This window comes from Micromys minutus, assembly GCF_963924665.1.
Source record: "Micromys minutus genome assembly, chromosome: 21".
In the NCBI taxonomy this organism is placed as follows: Eukaryota; Metazoa; Chordata; class Mammalia; order Rodentia; family Muridae; genus Micromys; species Micromys minutus.
Window position 1 is genome coordinate 48,219,117 of NC_137956.1, and position 15,402 is coordinate 48,234,518.

The following is a 15,402-nucleotide window of genomic DNA, read 5'->3' on the forward strand; positions in this document are numbered from 1 at the left end:
GCTGGGGAGACAGATCCATTCATAAAGTGCTTGGTACAAAAGCATGCTGCCCAGAGTTCAGAAACCCTTAACTCACGCAAGCTGAGCATGGGAACACAGGTTGGTAGTCCTCATGCTGGGAAAACAGGCAGGAGGATCTTTGGAACTTGTTCAGTAAGTGCCTGGGTCTCAAATACAAGGCGCAGAACAACTGAAGAAGGCACCCTGCATAGACCCCTGCCTTCACATGTGTGCTACACATGGACATGTACACACACACCACATAAAGACACTTTTTACATTTTGTTATTTATTTTATGTATGTGGATGTTTTGCCTGCATATATGTGTGTGCACCATGTGTGCAGCTGGTGCTCTCAGGCCAGAGCAGGGTATTGGATCCCCTGAGACTAGAGTCACGGATGGTTGTGAACTGTCACATGGGTGTGTTAGGAATCAAGCCCATGTCCTCTAGAAGAACAGGCAATGCTCTTAATCACAGAACCATTTCTTCAGTCCTCCAAAATTACAACCAGCAGCAGCGGTGGCAGCAGCATCCCAAGAGAAGTATAGGACAATCTAAGACGAAGCAATTACGGCGGCACTGAAATGACTGGTTAAGGTAACACCATCCTGTTCTAACTACATTCTGTGTTTGCTGAGACAGTTCTCAGCCCTCTACACCCTCCCCCACAGCTCCATCTGCCCTGGCAATACATTTGAGAGTACCACATCCTTGACCATGTTCAAGATATATTAACCAAAATAATTAAGTAAACTAAAGTAACTAAAAAAGTGTAAGTAAAAAAAATTGTTATATGTTATGAAATAATTATTATGCTGACAGGAACAAACATTTCAAGGTTACTTTTACTTTAAATTAACTTTAAATTATGTCCTTTGTGAGTTTTGCCTTTTAAAATGCTGTACCCAAGCTTGGTCACCAAGAGACTATTCAGAGGCACAAGACCACCCTTGGTCTGGCCATAATGAACTAAAAACTCTGAGTGGTTTAATCACCATGGTTGTCGGTAACTGTATCTGGATCATGTACAGGTCCACGACCCCAAGTGCTCATCTGCACAAGAGAGGAGGATCATGAGTTCCAAGCCAGCTCAGGCTCAGGGAGTTTGAGGTTAGCCAAGGTTACAAAGTAAAACCCCATCTCAACAACAAAACAAAACCCTAAATATCAGGAATAAGTATTGAGCAAAATGCTAAATAAACAGATACCCAGTTGACATTGTCTGTAAGTAAATATGAATAATCATTAAGAGTAGCTAAGTCAGAGCCCTGTGTGGGGGCCTATGCCTTTAATCCTAGCACTCGGGAGGCAGAAGCAGGGGGATCTCTGGGTTCCAGGACAGCCTGATCTACATAGAGAGCTCCAAGCTAGAGAGCCAGCTTCACAAAAAATAAGTAAATAAATAAAAAACAATAAGCTGGACACAGTGGTACCTGCCTTTGAGTTCTGTAAGAGCCTGGTCTACAACAGAGCTAGTCCCAGAATATCCAGGGCTACACAGAGAAACCCTAGCTCAAAAATAAATAAATAAAACAAATAAATAAATTAAACAATGACGATAATTTTCTGTCTATAGGTTTGTTGGGCCTGGGGGGGGTCTTTTGGTTTTTTTTTTTTTTGGGGGGGACAGGGTTTGGTTTCTCTGTGCAGTCCTGGTTGTCCTGGAATTCACTCTGTAGACCAGGCTGACCTAGATCCACTTGCCTCTGCCTCCTGGGTGCTGTTGTTTATAGGTTTGAATGAGGACGTATGGCATTTTTTCATTTTACACAATGTATGTTTTTATTCATATATAAATATAAATATGGGAAATTGGAAGGCTGCAGAGGATCCCGGACCAGAGCAGAGGAGCCAGCAGGTCTCCAGCCAGGGGTGCATGGCCCCTAAGCCCTGTGCCCAAGCATTCAGGGAAACCTACACAGGAGGGAAAAGGCAATAAAGCTGGCGATAGGCGTGCAAAAAAAAAAAAAAAAAAAAAAAAAAGTGGTACAAAGAGAAATTTGATGATTTTCTTAATTGTTCTTGAATTACAAGTCAACTCAGAAATTTAAGAACGTGACTGATGGGCATGGTAACACAGCCTTTACTCCCATAACTCAGAGACAGAGGCAGATGGTTCTGTGTGAGTTCAAGACCAGCCTGGTCTACACAGCCAGTCGGAAGCCAGCCAGAGCTACATGGTTGAGACCCTGTGTCAAGGAAAAAAAAAAAAAAAAAAGAAACAAAAACAACATGACAATGACCACCTTTTTTAAGAGAAAGACTATCTTAAGAAAGATCATCCTAATTAAAATAATTTGGGTTCAGATACTAATTTATTTTCCTGTCAGATTTTTAACTTCCATCATTTTTATCACTTTATGACCCATTCAAATACTTAAAGAATAAAGTTTAACATATAATATGCAGCATAGCTTCTGAGGATATTCAATTTAAAAATTTCTTCACAAGTCTGACATGGTAGTTCACACTTGTAAATCCTACATTAGAGGCACAGGCAGGATTCCCTAGAGTTCAAAGCCAGTTTGGGGTACATGAGACCTAGTCTCAAAAATAACCAAGAAAATCCTTCCTAAAAGTACAAGAGGACCAGGACTACAGCCCACAGCTCAGTGACAGAGTGCGTGTGGAAACCATGAGGCCCTAAAGGGATAAGGTACAGGATCAGGATGAAGAAATCTACAAGAGTTGACACCTATTAAGGTAGGGAAATCAGAAATGGGGAAAAGGACAAGAAAAAAAGAGGTTGGGGATTAACTGCTAGTAGATAAGCACGTTCCTTGCAAGTGCAAGCCCTGGTTTGAGGAAAGAACACTTTCAGGATACAGCTCGGCAGAACACTCGTCTGACATAAATGGCCCTAGGTTCAATACCCAGCACAGACAGACAATACCTGAGAGTAGTTGCTAGAAATGCTGAGACGAAAATCATGAGTTCAAGGCTGGCCTGGGAAGACATTGAATGACCCTACCTTAAAATAATTTTTAATTTAAAAATCATATATATATATATATATATATATATATATATATATATATATATATATGAACCCTCCTACATTGTTAGTATGATTACAAAATGGCGAGGCCACTTTAAAAGGTTTGTCAATCTCCTCAAGCTGTGTGACATCCCATCCTGACAAAAAAGATTTACTTCACAATTCAGATGACTCAGCAGCCATCTTCAACAATCTGAAGCCAACGGGACACTTCTGATTTCCATACCTTCCTTGGCAGAAACTATAGCTGCTTTTCTGTGTTTACCTTATGAGAAATGATTTTCAGATGCATTTTGTGTTGTCCTCTATTATGGTTGCCTTTATCTGCCCATCTGTCTAATAAGCACAGAACAATACTATCCCAACACTACTGAAGTGCTCTGCAACTTACTTTTTAAAAGGCTGACCTTCTTTTACTAGGCCCTGAGTACAAGAGGGCTAGACAAAGTGACAATGACTTAGACTCCCTTCTATGTACAACCCCGTCCAGAGAACTTAACCCTCCCTTGCTGTCAGTGAGAGGCCACTGTGTGACTCTTGGAAACAAGAAACTGAAGGAAGCTGATTGTGGGAAGAACAATTTTCAAATCACAGAGGACACAAATGACTCTCCTACACAGAGCTGTTTAAAACAATCGAACATCTCTATCACATTATTAGCTAGTCATCAAGGTGAGTTTCCAAAGTATCCATCCTCTAGTGGTATTCTGCAGAATCCTCAAATCTATTCCTAGATAATCTAAACTGACTAATCATAAACAAAGCCTGAAGCTGGGAGTGGTGACGCTCACTTTTAATCCTAGCACTAGTCAGGGCAGAGGCAGGTGGTTCTTTGTGAGTTCAAAGCCAGCCTGGACTGTTACAGAGAAACCCTATCTGGGAGGGGAAGTGTCATGCTAGCCTGAACTAGATTAATGAATGGTGTGTCTACATAAGAAAAACCCATGCTGGAGTTGAAACCTGTAGCTGCCACGTACTCACAGGGAATGCCTTCCAACCCTCCCAGAGGATGCATGCAACTGGGGAGTAATATAGAGCCCTACAAATGTTGGAGTTTTTTTACACATAACTATAATAAAAGTTTGGAAATCTCATTATTAAGATGTTTAGAAATCTTGTTTCTAAATAAAGTTAAATAAATAATAAACTAAAAATAAAGTTTAGAAATATTATCGCTGTTTTGACTGAGATAGTATCTTATAGCCTAGGCTGGCTTTGAACTCTCTCTGTAACAGAGGATGACCATGAACTCCTGTCTCTAGCTATCCACTGCTGTGTGATTACAAGCAGGAGCCAACATGCTCAGCTCTGACTTTTTTTTTTTAAATATTAAACAAGACCTTTTGCATTATAACTAAGTGTGTAAAGTACACCTCTAATTAGTCTTTTAGAAGCAGAAGAGTCTTGGTGTGTGTGTGTGTGTATGTGTGTATATGATAAACAAAAACAAAAGCTACAGCTCTGGAGCTGGAGAAATAGCTCAGTATTTAAGAGTCCTGGCTGCTCTTCCAGAGATCCCAAGCAACCACATGGTAGGTCAACCACCTAAACTGAGATCTGATGCCCTCTTCTGGCTTGCAGGTGTACATGCAAACTGAGTACTCATATACATAAACAATAAGATTAAAATAAAAAACAAAGTTAGAGCTTCAAATGCAGCTTTTGCGTTGTGTTCTCAGAGAGACTGGCATGTGTGTGAGACCTGCCAGCACCACTGGGTCCTGCATGCGCCATCACTAAGGCTTGCTGAACATGAGCTGAGTGCATGGTTTAGCCAGGAATACCCTGACAGAGAGAGAAGGCAAGTGAGCAATGGGCGCTGAACAGTCAGTCAGCACTGACACACTGCACAGCCGGGACGTGCAGTGACAACAGCCCAATCTCACTGTGCTGCTCTGGAATTTTCCATTTAAAAACCTCAGGTGACTAATACCTCAGAAGTAAAAAGCAAAGGGGACTACTATAAAAACAATGAGATGGTTTTAGCTTAGTTCTTATTTCCTGACCCACAAGTTCCACTATGAATGAACTAACAAAGAAATTGCGAACCTAAATGTTATCAATCAACAAGGCTAGACAGGAGTCCATGATGGCGGAGTGGAGGAACAGCTGGGGGCTCACAGCTGCATCCACAGCCAAGAGGCAGAGCGCAAACTGGGAATCGCAGGAGGTTTTGAAATCTCAAAACACACTCACAGTGACACTCCTCCTGCAGTAAGGCCACACCTAATCCTTCCCAAACAGTTTTACCAACTGAGGACCAAGTATTCAAATATATGAGCCTAAGCGGGCCACTCTCATTTAAACTCCACAGAGGAGTAGGAGAACTAACTTACAAGCTGACCTCTACTCCCACATGCATGCCCAAATACATGTATACACAAGCACACGAGGATAGGTCCCTACAGCGACTTAGACTCTACCAAACTATCTTTAGAATTTCTTCACCCGTGTGTTACCTCACTCTGTCTCTCTCTGCTCTTGCACCCCGACCTCAAGCTTCTCAAAGTCCTGCTCAGTTCCTGTTTGGAACAAACTTTCTACAACAAACACACCAATTACTGCTTCGTGCCCTTCAGGTCTTTCCTCAAATGTCACCTCTATCTAGGTGAGGCTTTCCCTGACCTAGTCACATTGGCACTCTCACTTCCTAGCAGCCTGCAACCCTTTTCCTCTTCATCATAGCAAGGCCACTGACTTCAGGAGAGGCAGGATTTCTGTGCTTGCTGTCCCTCTGAACCCAGACCAGTGCCTGGTATGTAACAGGTGCACAACAAAGACTTAGACACGTTAATCAGATCGTGAGCTAGTCTTCAGGGACAGAAGCTGGTCGGTCAGGAGAGCACAGACTTTACGGTCTTGCTTTTCTGTCACCGTCGTGCACACTGATCATAGCTGAGCATCTCTTAAATACCTTTTGCTTCCCACCCAGTCCTTACAATAATCCCATCACTCAGCTATCACTGGCCCCACAAAACAACACAAACAAAGCAGTCCAAGCAAAGCTAGACCTTAGGTCTTGGGCTAGAAAGATGCTCAGGTTAACAAGCAGCCCTAACTCCAGTTTCAAGGAATCAAACACTCTTATGGTACCCTCAATCACCAGGCACACACAGTGCACAGACCTATACACAGATTAAACACATACACACAAAATAATAATAAATATTTTATTTTAATGTGGGTCAGGCTGGAGAGATGGCTCAGTGGTTAGAGCACTGACTGCTCTTCCAGAGGTCCTGAGTTCAATTCCCAGCAACCACATGGTGGCTCACAACCATCTGTAATGGGATCCGATGCCCTCTTCTGGTGTGTCTGAAGACAGCTGCAGTGTACTCACACAAATAAAAATAAATAAATCTTCAAAAAATAAAGATGTAGGTCAACCAGTTAGTTCAAGGCAAAGCAGGTTTTAAGAGACTGAAACTACATGGCATTCCCAATAGTATGCTCTTAACTGGTGTAATTATCTCTTGAAATTAACACTAACATTTATTAACTGCTCACTACTTACAGGTTAATTCATTTACTTGCAATGTCTTACTTAGTTATTTTAATTATTTAATTTAATTAACTATCTAATTCTTAACAAGAAAACGCTGGGTATAATTCATCTAATTTTGGGTTGGTTTTTTGTTTTGGTTTGTTTGTTTTTTAAGATTTATCTATATATTTTATGTATGAGTACTCTACTGCATGTACATCTGCACGCCAGAAGAGGGCACCAAATCTCAGTATAGATTGTGAGGCACCATGTGGTTGCTGGGAATTGAACTCAGGACCTCTTAAAGATCAGACAGTACTCTCAACACTGAGCCATCTTTGCAGCCCTGATTCACCTAGTTTTGACAAAAACAGCACACTAGCTTTATTCGCAACTTGCTCCTATTTTATTGAAGTAGTAATGTACTGCCCAGTTAAAAAGCTTCATTCCCAGTCCCCTTAGCAATAACCAAATTACACAGTTCAAGCCAATAAAACAGAAGTCACCAATTAAGGCCCCCAGGAAGATAGGATCTTTGGAAGGTGTACCTTGTCTGTGAAGGCTCTGTCCTGCTGCTGCCTGTCATTCTTCTGACAGTGTGAAGCTAGAGGTGAAAGGAAAACCACATAATGATGAAAGTGAGAGTCACAGGCTGGGTTGTGACAGCCTCAGACATGAGGTCTGCACCACTGGCTACCTCAGGCTTCTTGTGTAGAGGAGGGAAAGTTCGGTACTAAGCCACAGCTATTTGTTTTATGTTACATGCAGATAAATGCAGTGTCTGGTCTAAGTCTAACAAGTTGAGGATCTAATGATGGCCTCGCTAAGAATGTCACTTGGCTCTCCAACCAACTAAGCAGAAAACATCACTACAGACGGAACATCAAGTCCTTCACAAGTCTGAAGGAACACTCCAGAATCTGCATTTGGAACCACAGCTTTAAAAATTCAAATGTGTAGCTAGTAAAAAACTCATAATATCAAAATGGTGAGGAGAAAGTAAAGAACAAAGCTAGAGAGTTGCCTCTGTCAAAGCTGGGTGACTTGTAGTAACCAAAGTCAAATCTTAAAACTAGTCTAAAATTTCTAGTTTTAAACCTAATCTGTAGTAACCAGTTATTACCAAGACTCAAATGTGACAGCAAAAGCCACCCGGCACAGTCCTTCCTTACCAGGTGGTTTCTGCCAGGCTGGTTTTTGTCTGTCACCAAAATGCAGTGTTAGCAACACCACACATGGAGCATATAATATTCCTTATACAGGTATATTATCCTGACTAGCATAAACCCCTAATCCACCAAAACTTGAATGAAACCTGAAATTGGGACGTGATGTAGCAGCAGGCTGAAAAGCAGATCCAAATGTTTATTACAAGATTCCAATTCCAATCACCGGCCTGGAGAAATGGCTCAGCCGGGAAAGTGGTTAATATGCAAACATGGAGACTGAGTTCAGACACAGCCCCTGTGCAAAAGCTGGGGCATGTGTCTATAACCCCAACATAGGGTGGATGGTAGGAATACAGAGACAAGGCAAAGTGGGGAGCTGTAGGAGATACCCAATGTCCTCCACACGAGGGATGCATACAACTACATACATAGATGTACATAGACCACCAGCCCCCTCCCATATACAAATAATTATTTTAAAGAGCTGAAATCACATAGAATGTCATGGTTCATAGCAGTATCAGAATCTTAGAAATATAAGACAAAGGAGGCAGACATGGTGGTATAGACCTTTTAACATAGCTCTGGGAGGTAAAATAAAAATGGTTCTCTGTGGGTTCAAGGCTACTCTGGTTTACATACATGGTGAGTTCCATCCAGACCCTGTCCAAAACAAAAAACAAACAAAAAAGAACCACCAATAACAGCTACTTTAGAAAGCACTTAACACAAGCTGAACAGTATGTAAAAACAACCACTCTCAATCCAAACAACAAGCCCCATGACAGAACCGATATTAAAACCAACTGCACAAAATGTGGCCACAATCACAAATCTACTAAGTGGTAAAGACAAGGTAAGTCAGTCTGATCCCAAATTCCTTATTTTAAAACTGCTTCCACACACCTCAAATACAGTATAACCATGCTGAAATTCTTTTTTTAAACATTCTATTTTTATATGTGTGCACACACACTCACAGAGGCCAGAAGAAGGTGTCAAATCCCCTGTAGCTGGAGTTACAGGCAGCTGTGAGCTACCAAACATGGGTTCTGGGAACTGAACCTGAGTCCTCTGGAATAGCAGCAAGTGCTCTAAACTACTGCACCATCTCTCCAGCCAAAATATACCGAAATTTCCAATGCAAAAATAGACCAGAGAAAATGATTGATTAACTACGAGGATATTAACACCTTTTACAATAATCACTTAGGAAACCCCCAGAACCAACGTGAGAGAGAGAGAGAGAGAGAGAGAGAAAGAGAGAGAGAGAGAGAGAGAGAGACTCCCAAACACTGTTCTCTCATCTACATCTCAATATCTTTGAGTACAAAAGAAGATGTAGTTTCCTTTATCTCTCATCCTACCAAAAAATAAGATAAAAATAAAAAAATAAAACTCAAAATGTATGAGACTTAGATGTAACAGCTACACTTACAATGCTTAGAGAAAATATCAAGATATCTCTATGATGCTGGGTCAGTAAAGATGTCTTAGTTATATCTACACCAAAAGCCAAATTAATATAAAAAGAAACTTTCTTAAAATGTAAAATTTTCAGCAAGAGCCTCTGGAAGCAGAAGCAGGAGGATCGCCTCAAGTTCCAAGACAGCCAGAACTACATAGCTAGACCCTGACTCAAAATAAATAAATAAAAAAAAAAAAAAAATCAAAATTTCTAGAGGCAGACATATTAGCATACCTTTTCTCCAGCACATGGGAAGCAGAGGCAGATCTCTGTGAAGTCAAGGCCAGCCAGTCTATATAGGGAGTCCAGAATAGCCAGAGCTACATAAGACGACCTTTTTCAGGGGTGGGGAAAGAAAGGCGAAAAATGGAGAGGGAGGGAAGCGAAGCAGGGACTTAAGAAAGGAGGGAAGGAAGAAAAGAAGGCCACCAGTTGAGACCAGCCTGGGCTCCAGAAGGGAGCCTTGCCTCAGAAAAGTACCAAAGTACAACCCAAGTAAGAGAATTCGAGGTGAGTGTGTGAAAGTCTAACAAGCAAACACATAAAACATCTTCACCGTCATTAGTCCTCAGAGAAATGGAGTAAGATACCAATTCACACACCCACTACAACAGCAGTAACCAGAGACAGGGCTGGCCATGTGCGTCAGCAGCAAAGCACACCTTTACATGTGTGAGGCCCTGGTGCTCCCCCGACACACCATACAGTCACACATAAAAAACCGACAAACTGCAGACTGCTAAGTTGTAGAGAAGTGGGAATTTTCACACAAAGAATGTAAAACGGTGCAAGCACTCTGGGAGAGCATTTGGGTAGTTTATAGACAGAAGTTGAACTTACTATTGTGACCTCGCAATTCTACTCCTGGGTTTCTACAAGAAAAGTAAGACACTGTCCAATAAGACTTGAAACAAATACTACTAGGTTTACTCCAAACAGCCAAGGAACAGAAACAATGCAACAGCCATCAACTGCTACCCAGTTACAAGGAACTGTGTATAAATGTTACTACCTGCTAAAGGCCAGGGTTAAACCTCAGCAAGTCTGCAAAGTAAGAGATGACAAATACCAAGGAAATGTCCAGAGGGAAAATCTACACAAACAGAAAGTAAGGCTTTAGCTGCCCAGGGCTGGGGTGGAACAGGGAGTGAGTTACTGCTAATGGACATGAGGCATTGTTTAGGAATGAGAGAAATGTTCTAAAGCTGGATTGTGGTGATGACTGAACAACTCTGTGAATTTACTAAAATAGTACTGAACTGTATGCTTTTATCAGTTTATTTTATGGGATATATATTATACAATCAAAAACTTTTAAAAATAGTGTGCTATGTGACAGAAGCCAAACACCAAAGGTCACATTATTATACAATCCTATTTAAGTAAAATGTCCAGGAGTGACAAACCAATAGGCAAAGATAAATGAGTGGTTGCCTGGGACTGGGAGCAAGAAGCACAAAAGAATCTCACTGGGAAGACAGAAATCATCTAAAGCTGGATAATGTGACGGCTACACAGTAAACATGCTAAAAGAAAAAAATCACGCTGAAACTCACGGTATTAAGTCAGACAACAGTTTAAGATTTATTTTTACTTTAATCATGTGTATATGTGCATATGTGTTTTCAAATGTCATGTATGTACAAGTCCCTGAGGCCAGAAGCAGTCATCAGATCTGGAGCTTCCACCAAAGGCTGCTGTGAGCCAAGCCGCCTGATACTGGTACTAAGCTCAGGTCCTCTTGAAGAGTAGTGAATGATCTTAACTTTGAAGCCATCTCTCCAGCTGCCAGGTTGTTTTGTAAAGTTGAGCAAATCACACTGGCATTTTTAACCTGTGAACTGAGGACCACTCTGTCTGGGGTGAGAATCCCCTCTCAGAACTCCCTTTGGACCACCCACTCAGATACCCTGTTCTACAGTTATCACCGGGCAAAGTTAGTGTCACTAAATCTCCACAGCCCTTGCAGCTCTGAAAGTTTGTAGCTGAACAGCAAAAGCATCAGGGATATAACTATAACCACTGCTTTCACCCCAGTTAGGTTGTAGACAACCAGGAGGGTGCACACCCCACCAGAAGGAAAGAACAACGTTTCTCTTCCAGAATAACAGAATCCCCTTTCTTTATTTTTCTGACATCATTCTGGAATCTCCATTTAAACCCTTCCTTCAACATGAAATTAAGGTCCCAAGAAACAACCAATCAAAAGTCTTTACAAAAACAGAGATGTACCTAGTTCAACCAGTACATGGCAAAGACCCAACATGCAGCAAGGACAGACCTATGAAGTGACTTAAAGACAAGGCATCCTTTATGTTTTATTACACTAGGGGGTGGGGGATCTATAAGCATTTCCTTCCACTACTAGGGTCTCAGGAATAAAACTCAGGTCATCAGGCTTGGCAGATAAAGTATTAAGCTGAAATTTAGAGAAATGGCAGCAGCCTCAGCTACACAGCAAATTTGATGCCAAGTTAAGCAACCTGAGATCTTTTTTAAAAAATTGGGGGGCTGGGTAGATAGCTCAGTGTAAAGTGTTTGCTGAACAAGCATAACAACCTCAATCTGGGTCCCCCACAGCCATGTGCGGTGTGAGGCCTGGGAGTTCTGTAAAGAGCCTGAAATCCAAGTGCTCCGAGGCAGAGAGAGGACTCTGAAGTCTTACTAACCAGTCCCCCTGGCCAAATGGTGACTTCCAGATCAACTAAAATGACTGATCAAAAAGAACATGAAAAGAGCACATGTAAACACACACACATACAGAGACCTAGAAAGAAATTTGCTGGCTTTTTGTTTTTGTTCTTCTTACCACGAGGAGTAACATGAACACCAGCACCTTTAAGGAAGCTGGGATTTTCGGCTGCTCACGTCAGTAGACTAAGCCTTTGTTTTACTAAACCAATCCCCCTTCGATTTCTATGGCCATTACTGCTGTGCTACAAATTCTCCCTCATCCCTGGCCCCTAAACCTCCTCATGCACCTCTGGGAATGACAATCCATGTTTGGTGGTTTTCTCAGACCCTATTCAGGGCCCCTTCACACATAGTAACCAGGTTTACTGAGCAAGCCATGGTCCCTGGTTGAAGCCCTCCAAGAACAACTTGAAACGTCAAATGTTTACCATAGCTTCAAAGGTCCCTGAGATCACTGTGTGCCCTCTTTCTGGTCCTAAACTTATCAAGCGCTTTCCTCTCCTCAGAGTCTACACATTTCCTTACTCCTCAATAGAGGGGGAAAGGCAATCTTCCTCCGACTCACTTCAGGGCTCAACTTACAAGTCTTTACCTCAGGAAAACAGTTTTCCTTAAAATCAACGTAACTTGTCCAAATCATTCCTTACTTAATCATCTTGCTCATTTCCTTCCGGCCACCTACCGAGACCCGTTAGCGCTTTTTCCATTCTTTCTACGAAGTTGACGTCTGCCCGGACCAGAGAAGTCAGTTGTAAGGAGCCAGAGGCGGGTCTAACCTGCTCAGCACCCGGCACCTGCAGCTTCCCTCAGCCTCACCCCTGCACACTAGTGCTTCGTGTACACTTGAAAGGGTCGTCGCGTGGATGCAGAGACCGACTCAAGTGCACGTAGCTCACAATCCCAGAGCCACACGGTTCTGCCCACGAACCCCACCGCCGCCTGGACCAGGCCTGTCGCCCATCCGCATGGCTCTTCTGCACAGGACTCATCTGTCTCAGGTACGCTTCTCCCTCCGGAGGGAGCCCCACCCTAGGCGCACGCCTCGCACCGGTGCCCAGCAAGGCTCGGGCCCGGACCCCCCGCGCGTCGCCCCTCTGCTCTCACCGATCACCTCCTGCAGCTCGTAGTCGTCCCTGTTGATGGACCAGGGCAGGGCACTCGAGTCCTCGGACATGACGGCTGCAGCGCCTGACTCCGTGCTCCTCACGCTCGAGGCTCTCGGGTCACCTCGCCGCGCGCCTCCCCACGCCCAGCCGCCGCCCCCAACCCGCCGCTTGGCCCAGCCTTGGGGCGCACAACGCCGGGGCGCACGGGTCAAGCGCGGGCCCGAGGCGGGGACGCGCGGCTGCGGCCGACCTCGTCTCCTGCGACTCTGCGTCCCGCAGTCCCCGGTCCAGCCCACCAGCCGGCTTCAGCCTCCGCGGCACTGCGAAACGAGCTTCTCCCCGGCCCTGCCCCTCCGTCCCGCCCTCCACCCGAACCCCAAGCACCGGCCAAACTTTCCCTTCTCCCTCCACCTGCCGACACGCAACGCGCTGACGTCACCACGCCGGGGAAGCCTGGCCGCGGACCGCCGCCTCCGGCCGCCATCTTGAGTGTGGCCTGACAAGAGGCGAGCGAGAAGGGAGCCGGAGAGAGTGGAAGTCGATAGTTAGAGGGGAGAAAATTCTCATGGAGGCATGCCCTGAGGACGTCTGAAAGCCAAAAGGGAGCAAATTGCCTCAGAACGAGGAGCCACACAAAGCATGGCGGCCACTGAGTGCCAAATCGAGGGAGCGGAGCTACCTCTAGCGGCTGACGGGGGGGCGTTGCCGTCTCTGCTTTGCATTCATTGGTTAGTTTGAGGAAGCATGATCACGGCAACTGGAAGGTGTCGACGTCAGTCACACGTTAGTCCCGCCTCCAGACGCTTGACTCGCTGTTCCTCCGGAGCGCCAAAAACCTCTCAGAACCCTGTTCGCTGAGGTGACGTCACGGCGTCACGGTCACACCCTCGCGACGTGCAAACCGCGTCCCGGGGTGTGGAGAAGCCCGAGGGAGCGGCCGGGTGGGGTACGCGGACAACGGCCAACTAGGATAAAAGGTCTTGCGGGCTTTGGAGTGGAGCCGGAAGCTCGGCTGGTGATGACATTTTTTTTTTCTAAGGCGGAAGTACTCAGCGCCGCCTCCAGGATCCGGGCGGGAGCGGGTTCTGTCTTTTCTCTGCTTCGGGTCTAAAGAGCCGATTAGCACCTGCCTCGGAGATCTAGGTTTGTTGGCTCTGCCCAGTTTGTCCCTTGACCGTTCAGTGAGGTTTCTGTCACGCGACTCGGGGGTCATCTCAAGGCCCCGGACCTGGCTTTTGCCATCCTCACAGAAAGAAGTTCAGCTTTCTCGGCCTTAGAAGATCGCGCTTTGGTGAAACAAAACAGAAGAGCCACGGCGGACAAAGTGTTCGTCGGAACCCTCGCAGTGCAGGCCCTGCGGAGCAATGCCGAGCTCTCCCGTGGGAAGGCCACGCGCACGTCTGGTTGATAGGACTTGTAGGACATCTCAGGACGAGGTGCCATTTGGGCCAGACCTGACAAGGCTAAGGTGATTTCAAGGAACAGGAAACGAGAGGACAGAACATTCCGGTCCCGGCAGAGGTGCAAGGTCTTGCTGTGGATATTGTTTCAGCCACTAGTGACTCATTTACTGGAAGAAGAAGTAAAAGTGACATCGAGAGGAAGTAGGGAAAGATTGGAATTCTCAAGGTGTGTACCAGTAGTAATAAAGACCAATAAACCAAAAGTAATCTGGAATTGTTGGGCTGTGTGGACCACGGACAGACTTTACAATTTTTTTTCATTACCTTGAAAGTAAATATAGTTTAAGATTTATGACTGCCTCCTCCTCTCTTCCCCTAAGAAAAGGAACTACCAGTTTCGTGGTGAAATTTCAAGATACTGGTCTCAATTATTGTTAGATAGCACTACAGTACATTCATTAATGTGTTCCTGGCTTACCTCCTCATACATGTACCTTTGCCGGACTGGAATATTCTGTCCTCCCATTTTCTGTTTGTTGAAATCACCTTAGCCCTGTAAGGTCTGGCCCAAATGGCACCTCATCCTGAGATGTTCTACAAGTCCTATCAACCAGATGTGCGCATGGCCTTCCCACTGGAGAGCTCAGCAGTAGTGCTCCGCAGGGCCACCCCCCCACTCCCTCCCCTCCCCACTGAGAGTCCTTCAGCTGAACACTTTCTCCTCACCGACCCTTAGTGGATTAGTAGAGCAGGAACCTCCTCTATAGTTCTGGTCATTTTGTTTCCCTGTCCCTCACTTTCTCTCTGTAGCCTAATAGAGGTTACGATATCATGATTTTAATGAGCAAGGAAGCCAAGAATTGGGTATTTGCCCAAGCATCTGCCTTTAGAGTATCTTACATATGAACACTGTCACAACAGTGATCAGGGACTTAGTTTCCCCCCCCCCCCTTTTTTTTCTGGAGTGTGGAGTTTTTATAGAAAATAGCATATAAGTTAGTAGTTAAATAATTATAAATCATAAAGCACAATATACAGGAAAGGTATACTGTGATAGCAAATAGTTAGGAAGCCAGC

At 44.4% G+C, this 15,402-nt stretch overlaps 1 protein-coding gene across 2 annotated transcripts in view; it reads right to left on the reverse strand.

Annotated features, from left to right (window-relative positions):
- The window catches only part of OXSR1 (oxidative stress responsive kinase 1), a 72,005-nt gene extending 58,729 nt beyond the window's left edge, over positions 1–13,276 (reverse strand). For both annotated transcript variants that reach the window (XM_080934362.1, XM_080934361.1), the window contains exon 1: positions 12,921–13,276. In XM_080934362.1, the coding sequence (XP_080790488.1) occupies positions 12,921–12,990 (70 nt within the window). In that variant the 5' untranslated portion in view covers positions 12,991–13,276. The remainder of the gene's footprint in view (positions 1–12,920) is intronic.
- Between the last annotated feature and the right edge of the window lie 2,126 nt (positions 13,277–15,402).